The sequence below is a fragment of the Coccinella septempunctata genome, chromosome 2, assembly GCF_907165205.1.
Source record: "Coccinella septempunctata chromosome 2, icCocSept1.1, whole genome shotgun sequence".
Classification (NCBI taxonomy): Eukaryota; Metazoa; Arthropoda; class Insecta; order Coleoptera; family Coccinellidae; genus Coccinella; species Coccinella septempunctata.
Genome location: NC_058190.1, coordinates 1,140,028 through 1,163,048, shown reverse-complemented (window position 1 = coordinate 1,163,048; position 23,021 = coordinate 1,140,028). Strand labels below are relative to the sequence as shown.

At 34.9% G+C, this 23,021-nt stretch overlaps 1 protein-coding gene across 1 annotated transcript in view; it reads left to right on the top strand.

Annotated features, from left to right (window-relative positions):
* Positions 1 to 23,021, top strand: part of LOC123306770 (transcriptional regulator ATRX homolog) — a 60,047-nt gene that overhangs the window by 1,813 nt on the left and 35,213 nt on the right. Inside the window, exons 2-8 of the mRNA XM_044888907.1 lie at positions 7,970 to 8,558; positions 11,687 to 11,758; positions 12,030 to 12,145; positions 14,238 to 14,363; positions 14,419 to 14,506; positions 14,563 to 14,655; positions 16,431 to 16,682. Coding sequence (XP_044744842.1) covers positions 7,970 to 8,558; positions 11,687 to 11,758; positions 12,030 to 12,145; positions 14,238 to 14,363; positions 14,419 to 14,506; positions 14,563 to 14,655; positions 16,431 to 16,682 — 1,336 coding nt within the window. The remainder of the gene's footprint in view (positions 1 to 7,969; positions 8,559 to 11,686; positions 11,759 to 12,029; positions 12,146 to 14,237; positions 14,364 to 14,418; positions 14,507 to 14,562; positions 14,656 to 16,430; positions 16,683 to 23,021) is intronic.

Sequence of the window (23,021 nt, the reverse complement as noted above, 5' to 3'; positions counted from 1 at the left end):
TAACATTCAGTTTTCTAGATGAGTCTAATTGACATTATGCTTGGAACACCATTATTCCAAGTTAAAGTTGATGGACAACGAATTTTTTTGTGATTTCCGTAGTCCATTTCGCGACGAATTGTTTGGAACGTTCGTTTTATAGTTCAACGAATCAATTATTGCTGAATTAACAAATGAGCAGCTGCTTATCTGATATCTATATTCATTGTATGTGGGCGATGTTGTTTGACCTTGAACGCCAACAGGAGATAATTCAAGATAAAGTAACGCTAGAGAAATTCGAAAATTGATCCCTAATAATTTTTGCATGTACAGGTTGTCCCCACTGTGGATGACCTTATAGGGAACTACTGATAAATTTTTTGCTTGGAACACTTACGAAAAGGGTCAGGCTGAAACTTGAAATAGGCCAGATGGCGCTGTGAAGCAATAAAAATTACAGTGACTATATACCCCACAGTGGCGACAACTGGTCATAAAACTGTCAAAAATCCGCCATGTTTAGTCAAGAACGTAAAAAACTAAACATAGAAATAATAATATAGGTTAGAAATTCTATGCAAATACCATTCATTTTGACGTCCGACAAAACATGGCGGATCAACCAATAGAAAATGAGACAGCCTATGTCGCCACTGTGGGGGTATATAGTCACTGTAATAAAAATTACAGTGACTTTATAAAATCACTGTAATAAAAATATAAGGATAGAAGATTTAATAACAGAGACGCTTTTTTGAATAGAGGATAGGCACATGGAATATGCTTATGAATATTATTCATCATATTTCATTGAATAATTCATGTTATAAAAAGAATTCATCAAAAACGAATACTACATTTATTGGATTTTCTTGCAGGAGTATTTTCAACTAAAATTCACATTTTTTTCTCATTCAAATACTAAGTTTCAAGATAAATACATCCTCCTTTCAAATTGTTCCTCAATCTATGTTAAACACGAGGTTAAACAATTCAGTGTGCAAGTTCTTGTAACCAAATATGTATTGACGTGTTAAGAAATCAAGCAGTTCGAAGTTGCAAAATTTCAGGGAAGCCATTTCCAATAGGTTATTCACCACATAAAAATTTCAAAAAAATCAGTTAAAAAAAATAAATGCTTAAAATCAAAGATTATAGAATAGAAAGATAGGAAACGCCCTCATATCTCTAGTACTAATAACCGACTACATTTTGATCAGTGAAAACACATTTGACAATGAGATGGCGCTAAATTCGAATTCTATTCTTTGTATTGAATTTTAATATCGACTTTGTTTAGATCAGAAAACAAACATCCTGAGCGACTAAACATAAGTATGGTTTTATTTTATCATCAGGATGTTAGTTTTCATCTGAACATTGTTTGGAATCAATTGATATCAATGAGAAACGCTGTTGGATGTGTATTCTTATTTGCAATTCACAAAAATACTATACTGGATATATTGAACATGCACATCAGAGCTCCACAGCTTTTATTACCTCCCCGTTGAAAGAAAATTTAGGAGCTTTTAAACTTTTTTTCAGTTGAGGAAAGAGATGATAGTCGGATGGAGCCAAATCTGGTGAATAAGGGGGGTGTTCTAGTAATTCAAACTTTAAATCACGAATTTTTTGCATGGCAACATGAGATTTGTGTGCAGCGTTGTCCTGCGAAAACAAAACATCTTCGAATAGCTTTCCGCGTCTTTTTCCTTAAATTTTTTTTCCGTAGAGTGGTCAGTAATGTCGAACAGTAATCTCTGGTTATTGTTCTATCCTTATCCAAAAAATCAATCATGATTACTCCATAGTAATCCCAAAATACTGAGGCAAGAACTTTTCCAGCAGATTTTTGGACACGAGACTTCTAGGTCTTTGAGAACCAGAGTGCCGCCATTCCGTCGATTATTGCTTTGTTTCTGGATCATATAAATGTACCCAAGTCTCATCCATAGTAACAATGCGGTTTGAGAAGTCTACATCGTTTTCAAATCGAGCTCAGATCGAACGCGATGCTTCTACCCTTGCACGTTTTTGGTCAACATTCAAACATTTGGGGATCCATTTTGCAGCAATTTTTCTCATGTCCAAATTGACGTGAACTATATGATGAACGCGTTTGTATGAAATATTCAATGCTTCAGATATCCGTTTTAGCCCAATTCGACGGTCTGATAAAATCATGTCATGAACTGCATCGATATTTTCGGGGACTGACACTGAAACTGGCCTTCGCGATCGGTCATCATCTTCAATGGAAAATTTACCTCTTTTTAAGCTTGCTGTCCAATTTTTCACGTTCGCATACGAAGGACATTGATCACCAAGGGTATTAAGCATATCTTCGTAAATCTGCTTAATTCTTAACCTTTTAAATACAGGTACTTGATGATGGCTCGATACTCCAATTTTTAGATTATCACAATTTCGGTGGACATCCACTTCTAATGAGTTATTGTTCGTTGCTATGGTAACGCAATATTTTTTTATGCATGGATTTGGTCTAGGCTAACTTGATATCAATACATCCTCGTACAGAGGTTCCCTTATAATATGGTCTCTTTATGATACAATATACAAATTGATTAATGAATGAACAAAGCACTCACAGAAGGTTTCATAAAATTTTAACTTTCCAAACAACAATTTGACAGTAACTCGATTCCCAAAACGAAATCAAAAAACCTTTGTATTTCTGACTATTTTGAAGAAGTAGCAATTGAGAATCATTGAATGGACGTATTATAAAGGTAATAATTTACCCTTAATAGACCGTTCATGCAAGGGATGCTTGCTGCATACAACTACAACTACAACGAGTCAAATGTTACGAGTTTTAATAATTACATTTCCATTTTCCTCAATAAAGCAGAAAACTTGATTCAGGAAAATCCATTTTATTTGATCGACTGTTCTCCACCAAGCACTAATTATCGTACGATATTTTGAAGTTTTCACCAGGAAATTCGGTGCGAGAATCGAAACTTTCAAAACGTCTTTGTCTACAAATGCCTCTGAAATCAATACTTAAAGTAGTTTTGGGGTCTTAGTAACACATTTTAAACACAGATGGCGCCCACATCAGTTTAGTCGCTTTGTAACGTAGATTTCCTTTACTAGAGTCTAGTAATTTTTGTGAAAAATTTTGATGACAATTATTGAGTCAATTTTACCCATGTTATGGCACACTGTTGAAATCGCCATTGAATCAACCATCTAACAATGCAAAAATAAATATAAATATAAAAGAATGTAATCAATTCTTTATTGAAGAAATAGGTTCTTCTTATATCATTGACCTGTAATGGATACAATATTTCAAATATTATCTACAAACTAGCATAAACAATTAAACAAAGTTCCAATTACTGACCTGTAATGGAATCAAACACAATGCTATTTCTTCTACTTAGTGTGAATTAAATACAATTAATCGAAATGAAATATTCAATGACAAAAAAAATTGCAATTTTAAAATTGATTATATCACTCATACGCACTCTATAACCTGCTATAACAAAGAACACAAAAAATAATAATACAATGGTGGTGAAAATAACACAATTTATTTTTACAAATATATACAGGGTGTGGCGTAATGAATGGATAATATGGAGCCTGCAGGTAGAGGACTCTATGGCGGTTCAGAAATATATATTTTACGTTCAGTAAAAGTGACTTGGTTTTCGAGATATTGGAGATTTTCGAAAATTCAAGAGAATTACACTCTTCGCCACTCGTTTTGGAGGCAATACTTCAAATGAAGGAATTTTTTCAAACTGTATTTTGTATAGTATTCCTGGATAAGGAATGTAATTCATTATTTTTGAGGCACATGAATAGTTCTTCATGAAAAAAAGATTTAACTCAACTTTTCCGTTTTGCTTATTTTTTTTTCATAAGTTCAAACTAGCGTGGTGTAAAAAATAGTATGGTTACCTGAGAGCCAATGCAAGAAAAAATATGCCCGTTTCATTGATATTCCGAAATGGTATAACTCTCTGAATTTTCAGCATTTAATACAAAATTGTTATTTTGTATCGTTTTCTTTTATTATTGAACCCCAACGTTGTTAAATCAATATTTTCAAATTAATTTCAAGTTATGAATTAAATTTCAACATTTTTGTAACAAAGGTCTTGACTCAATGTAATAGGAATTAATTATTACCTTTTTTTCTTAATTACAAAAGTGCTAAAATTCACGTCGTTACTTGAAATTCGCTTAAAAACTATTAACTTTATAAGTATAGGGCTTAATAATGAAAGAATACGAGAGAAAAAAAACAATTTTTTAAAATATCGTTTAATTGAATCGAGTTTTACAAAAAGTGTTCGAAGTGGGCATCAGCAGCTCTACTAAATGCTTTACAACTTCTTATGAATAATTGCTTTATTCTGCTTGGAAGTCTCATTTCAGTTGCTAAATATTAAAGAAAAAGGCTTACATCAAACTCTGCCTTGACTCATTGTATTAGAAATTTATTTTGTATAATGCTGGAAATAGAGTGAGTTATACTATTTCAGAATCTCAGTGAAACAGGCATGTTTCCTCTTGCTTTGGCACTCAGGTAACCATATTATTTTTCACACCACGCTGGGTTGAACTTAGGAAAAAAAATAAGCAAAACAGAAAATTTGAATTAGATCTTTTTTTTCATGAAAAAGTATTCATGCGCCCCAAAAATAATAATTCAAATTTTATAGCGCATCTATCCAGGAATACTATCCAAAAAACAGTTTGAAAAAATTCCTTCATTAGGAATCTTGCCTGCAAAACGAGTGGCGAAGGGTGTGATTTTCTTGAATTTTCGAAAATCCCCAATATCTCGAAAATCATGGGACTTTTACTGAACATAAAATATATTTTTCCGAAGCGCCATAAGGTCCTCTACCCGCAGGCACCATATTATCCATTCATTACGCCACACCCTGTATAGGGTGAGTCTTTGACTCGTACAAATATTTCAACAGTAGATTCTTGAGGTCAAAAGGAACACTTTTTTCCTATATCATTTTTCCGAATCGGCTCGGTTTAGAAGATACAGGCTGATGAAAAACCATAAAAAAATGTTATTTTTAGTTCTATCTCACAAACGGTTTTATCGAATGAAATGAATTTCAGATTATAGTTTTTCATTTATTTGATGAATCTTTTTCGAACACAAGATATCACCTACGTCTTCCAGTTTTCTCATTATGACCATTACGTACCATAAAAAAATATAAAAAATTCAAAGAACCCAACTCTTGAAACTAAGTTGGACGCTATCTTATGAATATTTGAACTTTTTGTAAAATAAAAGTGTTCTTCATATTTTCTCCTATTATGCGCTGTTTTCAAGTAATTTCGAAAATTCAAAATTGTGAAATTCGAAAAATTTGGTACTTTAGTTGAATACAGATCCAAGATAATTTTGTTCTTCCAGGGGTTGCACATCGCATTATGAAAACTTAAAATATCTTGTACCCTCTATACTGTGTGTGCTATTTGTAATAAAAAAGTACTTACTAGGCTGTTTCCGGTACAGCCGGAAGTATATATATATATATAGTTTTCCGATCATAGGGCTCAGGTGGTTGGCGTTGACGTCGTGGTGGGCCCGGGTCCTCTGGGTTCTGTGACGAAAAAGGTTCGACCTTTGACTCAAGGAGGGTTAAATTCATTCCATAACATTTTGAGTGGTCTTTCGTGGGATTTTATTGTTGATGACAGTAGGGATGTTGATGAGAAGTTCAGTATTTTTAATGATCATGTTGTCGATTCATTCTTGACGTCATTTCCTGAAAAGGGGATCAAAGCAAAAAAGAGTGATGGAGGTGTGAAGTGGTTTTCTTCGGAACTGCATGAAATGCGTAATCGATTGACTTTGTTGAAAGATATGTATAAATATTATCAGACTGCTGAATTACGAATGGCTCATGATAAATTGAAACAAATTTATAAAAGAAAAATTAAACAAGCTAAAATAAATGCTAATGATAACATTATTAAAAACTCTACTAACCCCCCTCGAACAATGTGGAATTTAATAAACACGGTAAAAAACTCTACGAGTGAACGCTGTTGCCCCTCTATCTCCCCTCATGATTTCAATAACTACTTCTTGTCAGTAGCCGAGGAAACCATCAGGGAACTATCGGATAGGGTTTTTGATCCTGTTGGCTTGGTCACGAATGAGAGTGGAACTCTATTTTCTTTTTCCCAAGTTTCATTCAATGATGTAAGAGATGCCATAAAAGCATTGAAGAGTAGTAGGAGCACGGACTTCTATGGTATATCCTCGGTATTAATAAAAAAAAATGTGAATAATCTCGTGGGTCCACTAACTAGACTCTTCAATTTGTGCATTGCGAATAATAGGTATCCTGATTGCCTCAAGGTTTCGAAGGTTATTCCTTTGTTTAAGGGTGGCGATGTTGAGCGGGTGGAGAATTACAGGCCTATATCGTTGGTTCCGGTTTTGTCGAAGATTTTTGAGAGGCTGCTTTGTTCACAATTAGTAAATTACTTCGAAACTAATAACTTGTTCAGTACGGCCCAGTTTGGTTTTAGAAAGGGTAGAAGTACTTCGGGGGCAATTTTGGATTTCGTTTATCATACCCTTAGATGTTTTGAAGAAGGTAAGTGGTCTTATTCGCTATTTCTGGACTTGGCGAAGGCCTTCGACTGCGTGGCGCGTCCGGTTTTGCTTGGGAAACTTGCGGCGTATGGTTGTTCGAAGGATAGTTGTGATCTGATAGATTCTTATCTTTCGAATAGGTATCAATCTGTATACTACAATGACAGTTGGTCGGGTAAACAGCAAATTACACTTGGTGTACCACAAGGTTCGGTCCTTGGCCCTGTGTTATTTTTAATTCTCATAAATGATCTTCCTGGTTTCTTGAAGAAGTATACTACCATTCTCTTTGCTGATGACACAACTATCTCTTTGACCTCGGGGGAGTTGTCTGTGGTGCTGGAGGAGGGCGCTGCTGCGTGGAAGAGGGCCTTTGACTGGTTCACATCGAATGGGTTGGTCGTGAATGAAAGAAAGACCACTGAATTAATATTTTCCCTTAAAAAATGTGATGACAGGGATCTGATAGGTTCTGCGAAGTTTTTGGGAGTGACTCTGGATTCTTGCCTCCGCTGGGACGTCCATGCTGATCATCTAGCTGGAAAGTTATCGCGTAATGTGTTCCTGCTCAAGTCGTTGTCGAATAGGTTATCAGGCGAAGTACTCAGAGTTGCCTATTTTGCGGTGATTGAATCTGTGCTGCGTTATGGTGTTCTGGTCTGGGGCAACTGCTCCTCTAGCAGTCGTATTTTCGCTCTGCAGAGAAGAGCTGTTAGACTTGTCGGTGGGTTGAAGTATAGGGATGATTGCAGGCCAGCGTTCATCAGGCTTGGGATATTGACATTTCCCAGTCTTTATATTTTGGAATTGTTGATACATGCACATAAAAACAAGGATAGTTACGTGCAGAATGGGAGTTGTCATGAGTATGAAACCAGGAGTAGAAATCTTTACAAAGCAGATTTCCTCAGACTTACTTTGTCACAAAGGGGCCCATTTTATATGTCCATTAAACTATATAATAAAATTCCTACTGAAATCAGAGAATTTTCCCTGAAGGGATTTAAAACTGTTATAAGAACGTTTTTGATTAAGTATGCATTTTACGCAATAGAAGAATTTTTGAATGAGAACTTGTGTCTTGATCCCTCAGGAAACTTGTGTATCGATTTCGATGTTTAAATTTGTATTTTAATTATTTATTTATGAAATTGTGATTATGTCCATTTTGTATTTTGACGAGTGCAAACAATTTTCGATTGTAAAGCATGAATAAAGATTATGATTATGATTATGATATGATTATAATGGTAATTTTTAGCAGTAAATTATGATTAGTTCTCCATGAACTCTTAATGGGCCCTTGCCTATTATACAGACTGTATTCGTGATTAATAATGCTAACCACATAAATTTTTTCAGTTGCGAACAGATGGCAGAAAAGGAAATTTCAGAAGAAACCCCCTCACAAGATTTAGAAAACGGGGAGGAAAATTCAAATTCGTGCGATAATGGCGAAACCAAAAAAAATTCCAGAAAAAGGGACGAAAACGACGAAACAGAAAGCGATAACTCAAATAGGACAAACGCCGCTAAATCCAGAAAAGTAAACGAGAGCGACGAGGGAGAAATCGAACACACGAGGAGGAAGAGCGGTCCGAAGAGCAGAACGCAGAGAAAAACTTCCAAGAGAAAGGAGCCGCTCGTTCCAGCAAACGATTCAGATTCGTCGGACGAAGAGGCGCTCAAGAGGAAAAGAGAAGATCGAAAAAACAATTCGAAAAATAAGAAAATATCTGGTGGTAGCAGTAGTGAGGAGGTGGATTCGAAAAAGAATCCAGAAAATAGTTGCGTAAGTGTGGAGGATGGTACTGTTCCTACGGAAAAACTAGCCGAAGATAGTAGTGTAAAGGATGCTCCAGATGGGAAGAGTGGGGACAGTAGTGATAACTCAGGATCGGATTCGGAAACGTTCACGTTTTCTGGGAAACTCAGCAACACAAATAAAGAGGTATTTATAATTTATTATTAACGTATAGTCCATTCAAGATCGTTGTTGTCGTGATTGCCCTTTACTGCCCGTAAGGAGTCATTAGCGACTGGGACAATAAACGCCTGACAAGATCGAGTCAGGCAACTCCTCACGAACGGACAGTTTGTGTCAATGGAGGAGTTCCCTACATGTTGGCCAACATAGAAAAAGGTCTAAAAGGTCTACCAACGGGAAATGATTGCTTTCTAACGAAACCTACTTCATTCTTTCCGCAATGATTAAATATATTTATGAAATTCTACCGAGCTTTCTAGAGTTTACTGTTAAAGAGAAAAAAAGACTTTGATAACCTCGATTGCTGATTGGTTGAAATTTATGTTGGTATTACTATAATACTTCTTGTGACAATTGACATATTTCATTGGCAAATGCCATTTTTACTGATATATATATATATATATATATATATATATATATATATATATATATATATATATATATATATATATATATATATATATATATATATATATATATATATATATATATATATATATATATATATATATATAATATTAATATTAATATTAATATTAATATTGTCAATGTGCTGTGTAGCTTACAAAATACAAGAAAACAAGAATGCGTTCAAGCAAAGATTGTGCACATAACCAAAACTTTGCTCATAACCTAACAGATTACTTTTTCCTTCTTGACATTTGCCAACGAAACATGTCAATTGTCACAAGAAGTAGTAATACCAACATAAATTTCAACCAATCAGCAATCGAGGTTATGAAAATCTTTTTTTCTCTTTAACAGTAAACTCTAGAAAGCTCGGTAGAATTTCATGATTATATTTGATCATTGCGGAAAGAAGGAAGTAGGTTTCGTTAGGAAGCAATCATTCCCCGTTGGTAGACCTTTTAGACCTTTTTCTATGTTGGCCAACATGTAGGGAATTCCTCCATTAATCATCTCATCGGGCCACATTTGAAGGAAAATATGAAAATGAGTTAAAGTGCTCCTGTAGCAAGAAGCATAACTTCATTTTAATACACTTGAGGTTCGATATCCCATATTGTTTTAATTGTAAACCTAAATATTATTCAACCGCCACGAAATATCGTTCTTAGTATATACAGTTGAGGAGGGTTTATTGATTCAAAGAACAAGGTTGCATAATCATTTATTCACCATGCAATGTTTCGGAAGTTCTTCCATCTTCACGCTACAACAGAGTAATTTACGATAAAAGGACGTATTATCGAACAAACAACAAAAATTAAAGTCCAACAGAAACGAATTTAATATAAAATTCACCCTGTACACAGGGTGTCCGAAAAAATGTGGGAAATCTCTCGGATTCAGATCAAACATAAAAAATAAGATGACAAGTTTCCATCCAATGGGGAATTCTCCTCAATTTGGGTTATCACTGCATTTGCAAATTTAATCTGAATAATTATGAGTTTCATTTATGATTTTTTCAAATGCATCGCGGAAACTATTCAAAAATCATTCTTCAAATATGGGTTTTTAAAATTTAAATCGATTGGTTTCAAGTTTACGATTTGGCAACAGCGCCTACTAGATAATAAAAAGAACAATGTCCGTTCAGCTTGTTTATAAAATAACATCTGTTGATTCACAGGCGCCTACTTACTGGCGAGCCTCAACAGCAACCGGCCATAAAAATCCCATAAAATTTTACGACCTTCCTCGTTCGTCCCAGTCTTCATAGACAGCCATCTTTGTCTATCTCATCTGGATAGTGTATTTACTGTCCTCTATTATCAAGGCATATTTCAGTCGATGTTGCCAACTTGTGCAATCGGCATGAAACGCTTTAAATTTTAAATGCCGTTTTTATTTTTCATTTTTGAGTGCTTAAAATAATTTTTTTTTTGGGAAACGGTTGAAATGGTTATTTCAAAATGTGACGTTTCAAAGATATTTCATAAAAAATACACCATTTTCGTCGGAAGGAGTATTCCCTATTTAATGAAAATTTGATATGATAAACAGTAGTAAGGACCTCTTGAAATACTGCCCGTACATTCATATTAGCTTGTTTAGTTTACCAGGGGATTAGGTTGTTAAGGTGCCTTTCTGTCCAAAACTGCATTTTTTAAGAATCTTTGTAATTTTGTCAGATTCAATTGCATAAACTAGAACTTTCTTGATCCTTGAATAACTTTCGTGTTGCACAAAAAAAAAATTAGAATTCATTGTTTTTTCAATAGAAATAAAAAACTTTTGTTTTTTGAAAACAGTTCATTTTATCGACAATTAACAATTAACAAGAATATCTTTTCTTTAGCTTAATGTTCAAGGTATCCAAATTTGTGTTTTTTAATACCTAATCCGCCCCTGATAAACTAAACAAGCTAATTTAAATTTAAGGGCAGTATTTCAAGAGGTCCTTACCACTGTTTATCATATCAAATGTTCATTAAATTATATTGAATAGTTCAAAATGTATTCCAGTAAAATGGATTTCCAGTGGCGTCATTTAGGAAGCCGTTTTTCCGTAGGGAGAGCCGCTAGGAAAAAAAATGATGCGAAGATTTCCCACATTTTCCTGGACACCCTGTATACAGGGTGAGTCTCGGACTCGTACAAATATTCAAGCAATAGATTCTTGAGGTCAAAAGAAACTCTTTTTCTTATCATTTTTTCCGATTCGGCCCTGATAAAAAGATAGCCATTTTTAATGTGCTGTTGGGTTCTTTGAATTTTTGGTATTTTTCTGCTACATAAAGGTCATAATGAGAAAACTAGAAGACGTGGGAGATATCTGTGTTCGAAAAAGATTAATCGAATAAATGAAAATCCATATTCAGAAATTCATTTCATTCGATAAAATTAAGAATAGATAGAACTAAAAATAATTTTTTTTATGGTTCATCAACCGAGCCGATTCGGAATGAATGGTAAAGAAAACAAGTGTTTCTCTTGACCTCAAGAATCTACTGTTAAAATATTTGTACGAGTTGAATAGTCACCCTCTATATTCATTGATAATAGAATTTTATTATAAAGCTGTTATGATTGATTTCTGAATATCAGTGTTATTCAATGCGAGTCTTGTAATTTCCGTCCACGTTTAACGAAAGCACTTTATAATGCCTTTCTTTTCACAGGATCCAACATCAAATAGTAATAAAACAGATAAAGTATTGATCTCATCGGACAACGAGGAAGATGCAAATTCTGTAAGTCAATAAGTTATCGAGTTCAACTTTCTGATGCAGGTGCATTGAACTTTTATACCCACCGTAAAGTTTTGTACTTAATTGAGGTCATAATTCATATTTTTCCGATACTAACACAGCATCATTTCTGATAGAATTTGGATTAAAAGTCGAAAGATGCTCACTTGATAATAATTGTGATTGTTTTCAGCCGATGAAACTTTAATCAGTAAAGTTGAGCTCGAAGTTTTGTACGATTCTTGAAATGAGTGTATTTATTGAAAATTTTCAGGAAAAAGGGAAAGAGAAAGAAGAATCAACCAAACAAATCATTTTGAGTTCTAATGATTCGGATGATGATTCAGACTTCGACACATTCTTCAAGAAAAACAAATTCGTAAAATCTAGGTGAGTAATATTCTAGACGTTTCTGCGACCAGTTTCCGGAAAGTTCATTAAGATTTGATGTCCCATCAAATTTAAAAACGGTCAATTTTTTTAAGACAAAAATGGAGGATTAACATTTTGATGTATTATAGTATTGAATTTCAACCGACTTTCCTACACTTTAGGTTCTTAGTAACACATTCGAAACACGAGATGGCGCAAACATCGCTTTAATCGCATCGTTTCCTAACTTCCTTACTCTATAAACTTCGCTTGTGATATTAAAACTGAATATAAATGCCTCTCGCCCTACATTTTTCTGTAAAAAGAGAAAGAGAAAAATTGGGTGATTAGCCATATAGAAATGGTTGATAAGTGATTCTGTTGGCTTCTTGTTGCGCCTGATTGAATAAGTAATGAAATTTTTGCTGTTTTTATAGAAAATCCCCAATTTTGCCAAAAAGTTTTATTTATTGTAGAAATGGCTCAAAAAATTTATTCATTTAGGCTTATGTTGTTCAAAATCGGGGTTGTTGTGATTTTGTTAAAAAAAAATAATATTGAACTGTATGACAAGATAATTCAGTTGGAACATTTACTGAATATCGTTCAGAATCATAAAATAAATAAGTCACCTGCATGAAGCTAATACAGTAATAAGAAACAAATATCAATAACATCTATAGACTCAGAGAGACATTATCCAACTAGAAGTAGAGATAATCCAGAGTAGTTCAAATGAGAAGTCACTTGAGGTCAGACTTAGACATTGAGGAAATTCAATAAATTCAAAATTAACACAACGCTTACACTGACAGAGCAATCAATAAAAATTGATTGTGAAAGCCTCTTTATTCCATCAGAAAAACAGAAAGTCAGAATAGTGAATTTTAATGAGTAGGCTGAGTTGTTTTGGTGAAATAGGCCAAAAGGTGAAACTACATGGTCTACTTCCTATGATAGTTCATGACTAACTCACATTATTGGAACGACAATTCCGTCGGAATTGTTGTTTCCATTAATATTACATGGTCTAAGTCTGATAATTAATGGGAGATTAATACGTCAAATTATGATTCAACTATGAGCAGAGCATGAATCTCGAGTTAAATGAAAAAAGCAAAATTAATTAATCTGAGAAGTGCTAGAATATTATAATTAATATGAGAAGGGCAAGAATATTCTAATTAAATGAGAAGATCTAGAATAATTAATTAAATGAAAAGAACAATCATAATTACCCCTAGAAGAGCAGGAATAGTATTATTGATATACATTACGTTGGTCTTGAAGGGTTCAAAAATGTATCAATGAATACAACATTTACAAGTAAACACGATTAGAACGTCCAGAAAAACAGAAGATACAATTGATAAATTATGAGAGGTACAAATCGAGAATACCAATGATGGAAACCACTAATCGTTGGTTTCGAGAAGAGCAGAGGGCTTAAGAAATATCTATCTGTATCTGTATGTAGAGCACGATGAATAAATATGAGAATAGATCGATGAGAGTACAAATTACAATGAGTAGATCATATCAATTGAGTGCACGATTATAGGAGCAGGCCTTCCAGGGCGGAGTTAGGGACCGCAGAATTGGGGTACTATACTTGGCCACCGGAGCTGGTCAGGAGCGTCGACTAGAGAAAGATCGGAGGGGGGCTTCGCTCAATTTTTAACAGTTGTCATAATCAGATTTTATCATAATTTCATTCAAACAATTTGAAATTGAGTAACAGTGAAGTGTCACACTTTTCAACTCGTTTATTATATTCAGTGTGAAAATTTGGTAATTCTGAAAAGAACTTTGATTGTGGAAAACTAATGAAATACGGGTATAACAGACTAGAATCAATCGGAAGTAGCCAAAAACAATTTTTACATAGTTAAACGAACTCTTGGTACAAAACAAAACGATCGAAATAAATCGGCAACGTATCATAGTGTCGACAACACAAACTGTTGGAAATTACTCGTTTTTGTGCGAAAGTTCACATCTCTTATACCGATGTCGATCCTCTTTATATTCTTGTTTTCATTGATTCTATTTATTTAATGAACGAAATTGTATGTAGAACAGTTGACTGTAAATCGTTTTCCCATTGTAGCAAAAAAATTAAGAGCTCGTCCGAGTCGGAGGGAGAAAAGACTAAAGAATCCGAAACGAAGTGTAATGGAAGCGACAAAGAAAGTTCCAAGAGTGAGAACGTTTCGGACAAGGAAGAAGAAGATGCGTAAGTGAAAAACTTTGTTCGCTTGAACGATACGATACACGATATTTTCTTTCAGGCGAAATAGAAAAAGGAAAAGAATAAAAAAAATTGAAGACGATAGTAGCGAGAGCGACGATGCTGTAACTAGGAGAAAATTAAAAAAGGTTTGTCTTTAGGATCATTGAGTTGAAAATTCACCATCACAATTTTATTTTTTTAGATGATCTCGAAAGATTCCCTGTCAGCCCAAACGAAGAAAGCGGCTGCCGAAGAAAAAGAGAGAAAACAGAGGATTTTGGAGAAACAGAAAAAAGTAAGTAGCTCACATCGATCTAGGGTTAGAGAAGTAATCGATAAAAATTCGAGGAAAGCTCGTAGGAAAAAAGGGAAAAATTAATGATCTGTTGGATCTTCACTAGTGCATAATGAAATCTATATTACTCAATGGCATCGAAAGCTATAAAATCTATAAAATGGCCCATTTCGTTACCAACTGACAGAAAAAGACTTGAGACACAATTTTAAAAAAAATAGGATTGTAATGATCTCCAGTTTTCTGAGAAAATTGGAGTTCATTTTAGTGCATTCCTTTCATTTCACATTTCCTCCTTTGAAAATATTTTAATTCTCAAATATTCAGTACATTCATTCCGATAGGCAGAGTAAATGTAAAAAACCGTTTATCTGTGTTTAACGTTGTTTTTCTTGCATGCCGTTGAAGATTTTGACGTTTTTCTGATGTTGATATGCAATTAACCGGAGCTGACGACGTTTTTCACTCTTGTTGCATTCTGGAATTTTCAGATTTTTAACGTGTGGGGGATTTGCCTATAAAAGCAGATTTTTTCCCGCGACGCTCTCTTTTACTTTGACTCTTTTGCTTTTTAGTCACTTTTACTCTCCGTACTCTCTTTTATCTGCGATTCGACTTTAATTGTGTGCACGACAAGCCGTTCAACGAATTTAGAAATAATTTTGTGTTGCGAGGGTTAGTGCTCTTAGGAATTAATATTTAGTTTTCGTTTGTTTTCCGCGAGTGCCTGAAATAAAGGAGGTAGGTCCCCGTCTTTACCGTTCAGTTTCTTCATCAGACCTACACCGGTTACTTCTGTGACACTGCTGTACTGTATCGCTTTCTGTTATCTTTTGCCGTACTTTACACTGTTTCGCGAGTCTGACTTTTCCCTTCGCTATCAGTCATGGTGCGTAAGCCCTTGGGGTACTGAAGGGAAAGTCCCGTCAACCCCCCTGTTCGCGTTCCGCGTCATAAGTGTTGAAACCGAATCTCTTCTTTTCTATCAGTCATGGTGCGGAAGCCCTTGGGGTAGAGAATAAGAGATACCGCTCGTCGTCAGTGAAATCCCGAAGTTGCGCTAAAAATAGGCCTTTTCTTCGCATCAGTCATGGTGCGTTAGCCCTTGGGGTAGCGAGTAAAAGTCTCGAGTAGATAGTTGTGTTTCCTTCATTTCTGGAGAAATACAATTAATTACATCCCGATACCGTATAGCAAGTCATTTCACTTCGCGAGGTCATCCTTAGTATCCATTTCGTCAGTTCTGGTTGGCGCATTTTATTGAACAACCTTTGATTTTTTTCACTGTACCCGGTATAAACTTTATAAAGTGCTCGTGACCGGATCGAATTTCCCGAATGTATGTTTGCTGATAGATTTGCTCATATTTCATACCTACACGTATTTCCGTTGTTTATATAATCAGTTTCCGAAGGTGTGAATAAACTGGTACATAATTTGATTTTGACTACTTCGTTATCGCTACCACCCTAGATAACAGCGAACTCTGTCTCCGACTAGCAGCTACTGTGGTAGGTTTGCTATTCTTCCTAGTGAAAAGAATAGCTGGCGCTCGAGATAAGTTTTCTCCGAGGTAACCACGTTACAGAATATCTTGAGAACCGTCTACAAAATAGAACAGATTTCAAGGGTAGCAAATAGCACAAACCTAGGAGAATTCAGCACCAACAAATTGTGCGCTCTCCTTCTTATGCGTTTATTCCGTACATTATTTTCTGGACCAGTACGTGTAACGTTTCCCTATTTTTAAGGACTGAGAAACGCATTTTTTCCAGTACAATCAGATCTACGAGAGTTCCGAACTGGCCAATTCCAAGGTCGAGAAGCTGGTGTTGGACATCGACGAAAAGACGGGAGAGCCGTTGCTGCAGGTGGACAAAGCCCTGGTCTCTAAGCTGAAGCCTCATCAAGCCAGCGGTATACAGTTCATGTGGGACGCGTGTTTCGAATCGTTGGCGAGGATCAAGAAATCGCAAGGGTCCGGTTGTATCCTCGCCCATTGTATGGGATTGGGTAAAACGTTACAGGTATGTCGATTTATTTACTCTCCTTTTCGGTGGATATTTTATACACGACTGGCTTAAACCAGCGGCTTCGCTAGCACAATATTTTATTATAAATTGCTCGTTAACTTATACATAATTAGAACAATTCCAGAATGACAATTGGCTGAAAATCAACAAACCTCACATTGAAAAATGAAATCAAAAAGAAATTATAAGTAATAAATAATCAGCATAAAAGAATAATAAATATGTAAGGAAAACCTTCACGATGAAGAAATCTAAAAACTAACTCCAATGGAGGGGTTCCAACATGTTTGTCAACTTAAAAAAAGGTCTACCAAAGGGGAATGCTTGCTTTCTGTCGAAACCTACTTGTCCTACTTAATTTTTTCCGGAATGATTAAATACAGGGTGTATTTGAAGGTGAGCTTTTTTTTCAACAGAAATTGGTCGAAATGAAGCATTTCACAAAAAATCACCTATGTATACAGGGTGTCCCGTAAAGACCACGTCAAACGAAAACGGAAAGTAGATCAGAATGTGCTCTACCTGATGTGAAAAAATCGTTCATATGAAAGTCTCACAGTTTTCGAGATATTTGATGTTTTATGAAAATGTTGAATTTTTTCACTTAAAATGCTTTCTCTCTTGCGGAAGCTACAATTAAATACTTTTCGAATCAGTTTTTTTCCGTAAATTTTGTTGAATGATTACTCCAATTCCTGCAATGAAAAATACCACAGAATATTTTACAGGGATTCTGAAAAAAAAATTTAAATTCATGTTCTGAAGGAAGTGTTTTTTTGTGCTGAATTCTATCTGACATGGTATAAAAAAAAGACACTAGACCTTTTCTGCATATTACGTTGAAAAGTTGCCTATTTTGTGAGGATCCCGAAATGGTAAAATACAGGTGAAAAACTTCTTCACGAAAAAAGATATTTGAATGTTTATCGAAAATGGAACATTTCTATGAAAAACTGATTTTTTCACCTTTTCCATAAATACTTTCATTTTGCACTTCCTGCTGAAAATAATCAATCAGAGTCCTGTGCGAGCATCTGCCGCGAACGGTTGATAAAAGCAAGGCAGTGTTATTTGGATTTGAATTAATAATTTAAATTCCCAAAGTAGTCATGAACTTGTCAAGTGACGGCGAGTTTAGTGAAATGGAGATTATGGACTGTGGCGAATGGAAAAAAGTTCGTTACAAGCGAAAAAGAAGCAGTGAACCATCCTCTCCCACACAATTAGGTCCCAACAAAAAAACATCGAGATCCAAGAAAGAAAATCAACCAACAATAATACGTTGTGATTACCGTACACATCTGGATACAACAGCTGCTGGGAATTCCCAGATAAGTAATCAAGGGATTTCCTCACAAACGCTACCCAACACAAATGTTGCCACTGATAAATACCAGTCAACATACGCTACAACCAAAAGAAACTATTCTACAAAAATGAGAGAGATTACAAACAAACAATTTTCCACAAGAATGAATGAAATTCGAAACACAGAATATAAAAATTTATTCTATCTATCAGTAGATGAAGCAATAATCAAAGATAGAATAGAAATGGCAGAAAAATGGAATGAAAAATTCCCAAATTCAAAAGATGTCATATTGAGAACAAAACTGGGATATCTACTTAAATCAAATAGCAAGAAGGAGGAACTACAAAAAGCACTGGAAGAGATGAAAGTCATTAAAATTCTAACTAAATATAATGAAACTAAATCTTACCTAAGAACAAAAGAGAGAAGTGATCCGCAAAAAACATTTTCGGTGGTAATTACAGCAGTAGAGAAAACAATTGATGAAAAAGAGATAAGTCAACACCTTGATAATTTAAATTTGCCTCACAGATATTGCAAAAGGATTGTTTCCAAAACAACAAACAAGAAAACTGGAATCATAAGAATAATAACAGGAGATGAAGCAACATTTGAGAAACTTCTGAATGAAGGTATGTTTTTCAAAAACAGACACTACTTAGTATTCCCAAGTCACCCACCAGAACCTACACCAGTACCATGCAGCAAATGCCTACTTTTCGATCATACAACTGTGAACTGTAACAACCCATTGAAATGCACTAAATGTCAGGGCCCACACAAAGAATCACAATGCAAGACCAATCTACCACCAAAATGTAGGGCATGCGGCTCCGAAGATCATCAAGCATGGTCACCTAAATGTCCAAACCACCCCAAAAAACCGTTAGAGGGTATACCCAACGTTGCTATTAAGTCCTTAAACAAAAAATCCAGAAACATAGAAGAATTCCACAAGAAACAAAACAGAGTGCACAGCCCAGTTACAATACATGATGAGATAATTAACACCTATATTAGGAAATTGAACAAACCTAAAAATACCAACAGAGAAGAACTACTGGATAAATTGAAACGTAGATTCATAAATCAGTATAATATTGACACTGTTGCTGTTTTCTCGGGAAACAGGGTGTATATCTTGATGTTCGACATTGAAGACCCCGATGAAGCATCCCCTACAGAACCAACAAACAACAATGGCCAATTTGATATCTAAAATAAAATTCCTCTACAACAACATCAACAGCTATATCCCCAAAAAGCATTTGATCAACAACTTTGTGGAAAAAAATGAGATCCAGTGTGCAATGTTTGTTGAAGCGAAAATAACAGAAGAACAGTGTATTTCATACAAAGATTGGGAAACCATCAGGAAAATCGGGAACAAAATGATCAACACCAGAGGAGGTAGCATTGTGCAGTGCCACCCACGGCTGAAAATGGGAAAGGAAAACCCTCCTACTATCAACAACAAACTGAATGAATGCCTGCATTTCACAATACCCTTCCAAGGAGAGAAATTACATGTTTTCCTAGTGTATATACATCCCCATTCAAAGATCGAGGAGACAATCTTAACAAAGGCAGCAGTATATAAATATTCAATGATTATCGGTGATTTCAATGTCAACATAGCAAAACAAAAACAGCTCACTAAATTTATGCAAAATGGGGTATTTTCGAAATATTTGACAGCCCCGACATTTATCATGGAAAATAACCCAGATAGTACACCCGACCTAATCATTTATTCCTCTAATCTAAAAAACAACATACTGGATGTTGAATTGATCCCAGACCTTGGATCAAACCACTTAGGGATGATGATAAGTCTGGACTTGAAAGAAATACCTGAAGAAATACCCAAGAAGACAATATACAAGTTCCATGCATGCAAAATAAAAAAAGTCAATAGAGAAGTTCTGGACTTCATTAAGGATAATCATACTGTACATATTAACGGAGATTATATAAAGAACTTCAACAACACCCTATCAAATAGCATAAAAAAAAATACTCCCATAGCCAATTATCATACGGTACTTCACGAACTCCCACCATATATTATAAACCTGATAAAACTGAAAAGAAAAATGTACAGAGAATACCTGATTCAACCCCAGCCTGAATTTAAAAGAAACATCAATGAAATCAACAAAAGCATTCATATCATGGTCCAACAATACAGACAACACACTTGGATAAACGCATGCAACAAAATTAACGAAACAAAGGGAAAAACATTTTATCAAGAGGTTAACAAACTCTCGAAATACAAACAATTGCATAAGATCCCTACGCTCAAAGATAACAACAAAGAATATAGGTCAGACAAAGAGAAGGTAGAACAGTTTGCTGCCTACTTCAGAGGTGCATTCCAATATGATGGACATATCAAATATGACTACAGTCAAGAAACCAAAGTAAACACTTGGTATGAAGGTTTTTTCAGGAATGCTGACAGTACCCACCAAAATGAAAATGTCAATATTTTGGAAGAGGAATACTACGATGTCCTTTCCAAAAGTAAGAACAGTGCCCCAGGATCAGACAATGTTCCATGGAGTATTGTAAGGAAATTAGACAAGGAAATACATGCCAAAATTATTCAGATGTATGAATACTGTTTGAGGTCCGGAGTATTCCCAGAAATATGGAAAAAGGGCACCATAATCACCATTGCCAAACACGGTACAGACCATCATAAAATACAAAATTATAGACCCATAACACTGCTGCCTGTACTGGGAAAACTTCTTGAAAAAATAATTAAAAGAAGACTGGAAGAGAAAATTAAGAACGCTATCCCAAAGAGCCAATTTGGATTCCGCTCAAAAAAGTCAACAATTCATCCTCTTACTATATTTGTATCCAACACACAAAACGCCCAAAGAACCCGGAAACAGACAGCTGCTGTTAGTTTGGACATCAACAAGGCATTCGACAGCGTGTGGCATAAGGGCCTACTTTTTAAGTTACACAAACTCAACACTCCGAACTATTTAATAAAAATGGTGAAAAGTTTTCTGGAAGAAAGGAAACTCTGTGTAAAAATCAATGAGACAACATCCACCTCATTCTCACCAGAACAGGGTACACCACAGGGTTCACCCCTTTCCCCTTTGCTCTTTAATATTTTCTGCTATGACATACCTGAGAACAATAGCAAAGATCAGTATCTCCTGCAATATGCCGATGACACCATTATAATCTCGCATGGAAAAACCGTAGCTAAGTGCATAAAGGCATTACAACTTTACATGGACAGATTGATAACCTGGTTTTACAAATGGAGGCTACATCCCAACCCTGAAAAATCTAAATTCATAATCTTCAACCACAAGATCAGACCAAGTTCTCCTCTAGTTCAGATAGACAGTAGAAATATAACTCCGTCTCCGTCAATAAAGTACCTTGGCATACAAATCGACGGTAAACTAAATATGAAGCTTCAATCAAACCTCTCCAAGAAAAAAACAATTGCAAGAGCGAAACACTTCAAATGTCTCACCTACAAGAACGAAGGATTAAGCATTGAAAATGCCACAAAAATATACAAAACAGTTTGCAGACCAATTCTGGAGTACGGGCATACATTATATGCAAATGCCACAAATTCGGTATTAAAAAATCTAGAGGTAGGGGAGAGAACATCTCTGAGAACAATAACACGAATGAGACACCCCCTCAATAAATAACACAATCCATCCAATGAACTACTCTACAGAAAGACCAAAATACAGCCAATAATAGAACGACTGAAAATTTTAAATGGCAGATTTTTCAACCGGGTCAAAGAACTGGAGGATATATATGGCATGTTCCACAGAGATACAGCGAGCAACCCACTCAGAAAATTTCCAGACCAAACAATCATGGACAGTCTCACGTCCATGGCTATGTAGATCAATAAAAAAAAAAATTAACCCAATTTAGTATATAATAGTCTAACCTTTTTTTTTTTTTTTTTGCTACATCGATGTATCTAAATGTACAAGGCTGAAGGACTTTGGTCGATGGCCTTTGACTGTGGTCAATAAATGACAGTTATTATTATTATTATTATTATTAATCAATCAACAAATCAACAAAATGTTATTAAGATGCTAATTCACTGACTGAGTTTTTTATTTCTTTTTCTTTGCCTAAAGAACTCTCGAACATCGATTTGATGAGATGCGATTCAATGATTCACCAGACTTAAATCCTCTGGATTTTTTTACTGGGGTTTTGTAAAAAAGGGAAATTTATTCGAATCCTATAAGAGATGAAGCACACCGCATTCGTATTTCAGCAGCCAAAATAGCGGGGAGAAGTTTGTATGGTTTGAAAAAGTCATTTCTCAATAGATGATGGGCATGTATTAGCGAAGTGGGTGGTCATTTTGAGCGTTTGCTCTAATAAAAATCCTGAATTTTTATTATTGATATTTTTATAAAGTTTCTTTACAATAGATTTGTTGATGTTGAAGGTTCTGTGCGTTATTACATTATATCATTGCAATTAAAGAAAAAAAAAGAATAATTTCATTTTATAAGTAATTTAAGGACTTACTGACATCTTTCAAGAGAATTATTCAATATGTTACAGCAGAATCTGCAAAATGAAAGAATTTGTGGAAAAGGTGACAAAATCAGTTTTTCACAGAAATGCTCCATTCTCGATAAACATTCAAATATCTTTTTTCGTGACGAAGGTTATCACCTGTATTTTACCTTTTCGGAATCCTCACAAAATGGGCAACTTTTCAACGTAATAAGCAGAAAAGGTCTAGTGTCTTTTTTTTATACCACGTCAGATAGAATTCAGCACAAAAAATACCTTTCCTTCAGAACATGAATTTCAATTTTTTTTTCAGAATCCCTGTATAATATTTTGTGGTATTTTTCATTGCATGAATTGAGGTAATCATTCAACAAAATTTACGGAAAAAAAACTGATTCGAAAAGTATTTAATTGTAGCTTCCGCAAGAGAGAAAGCATTTTAAGTGAAAAAATTCAACATTTTCATAAAACAT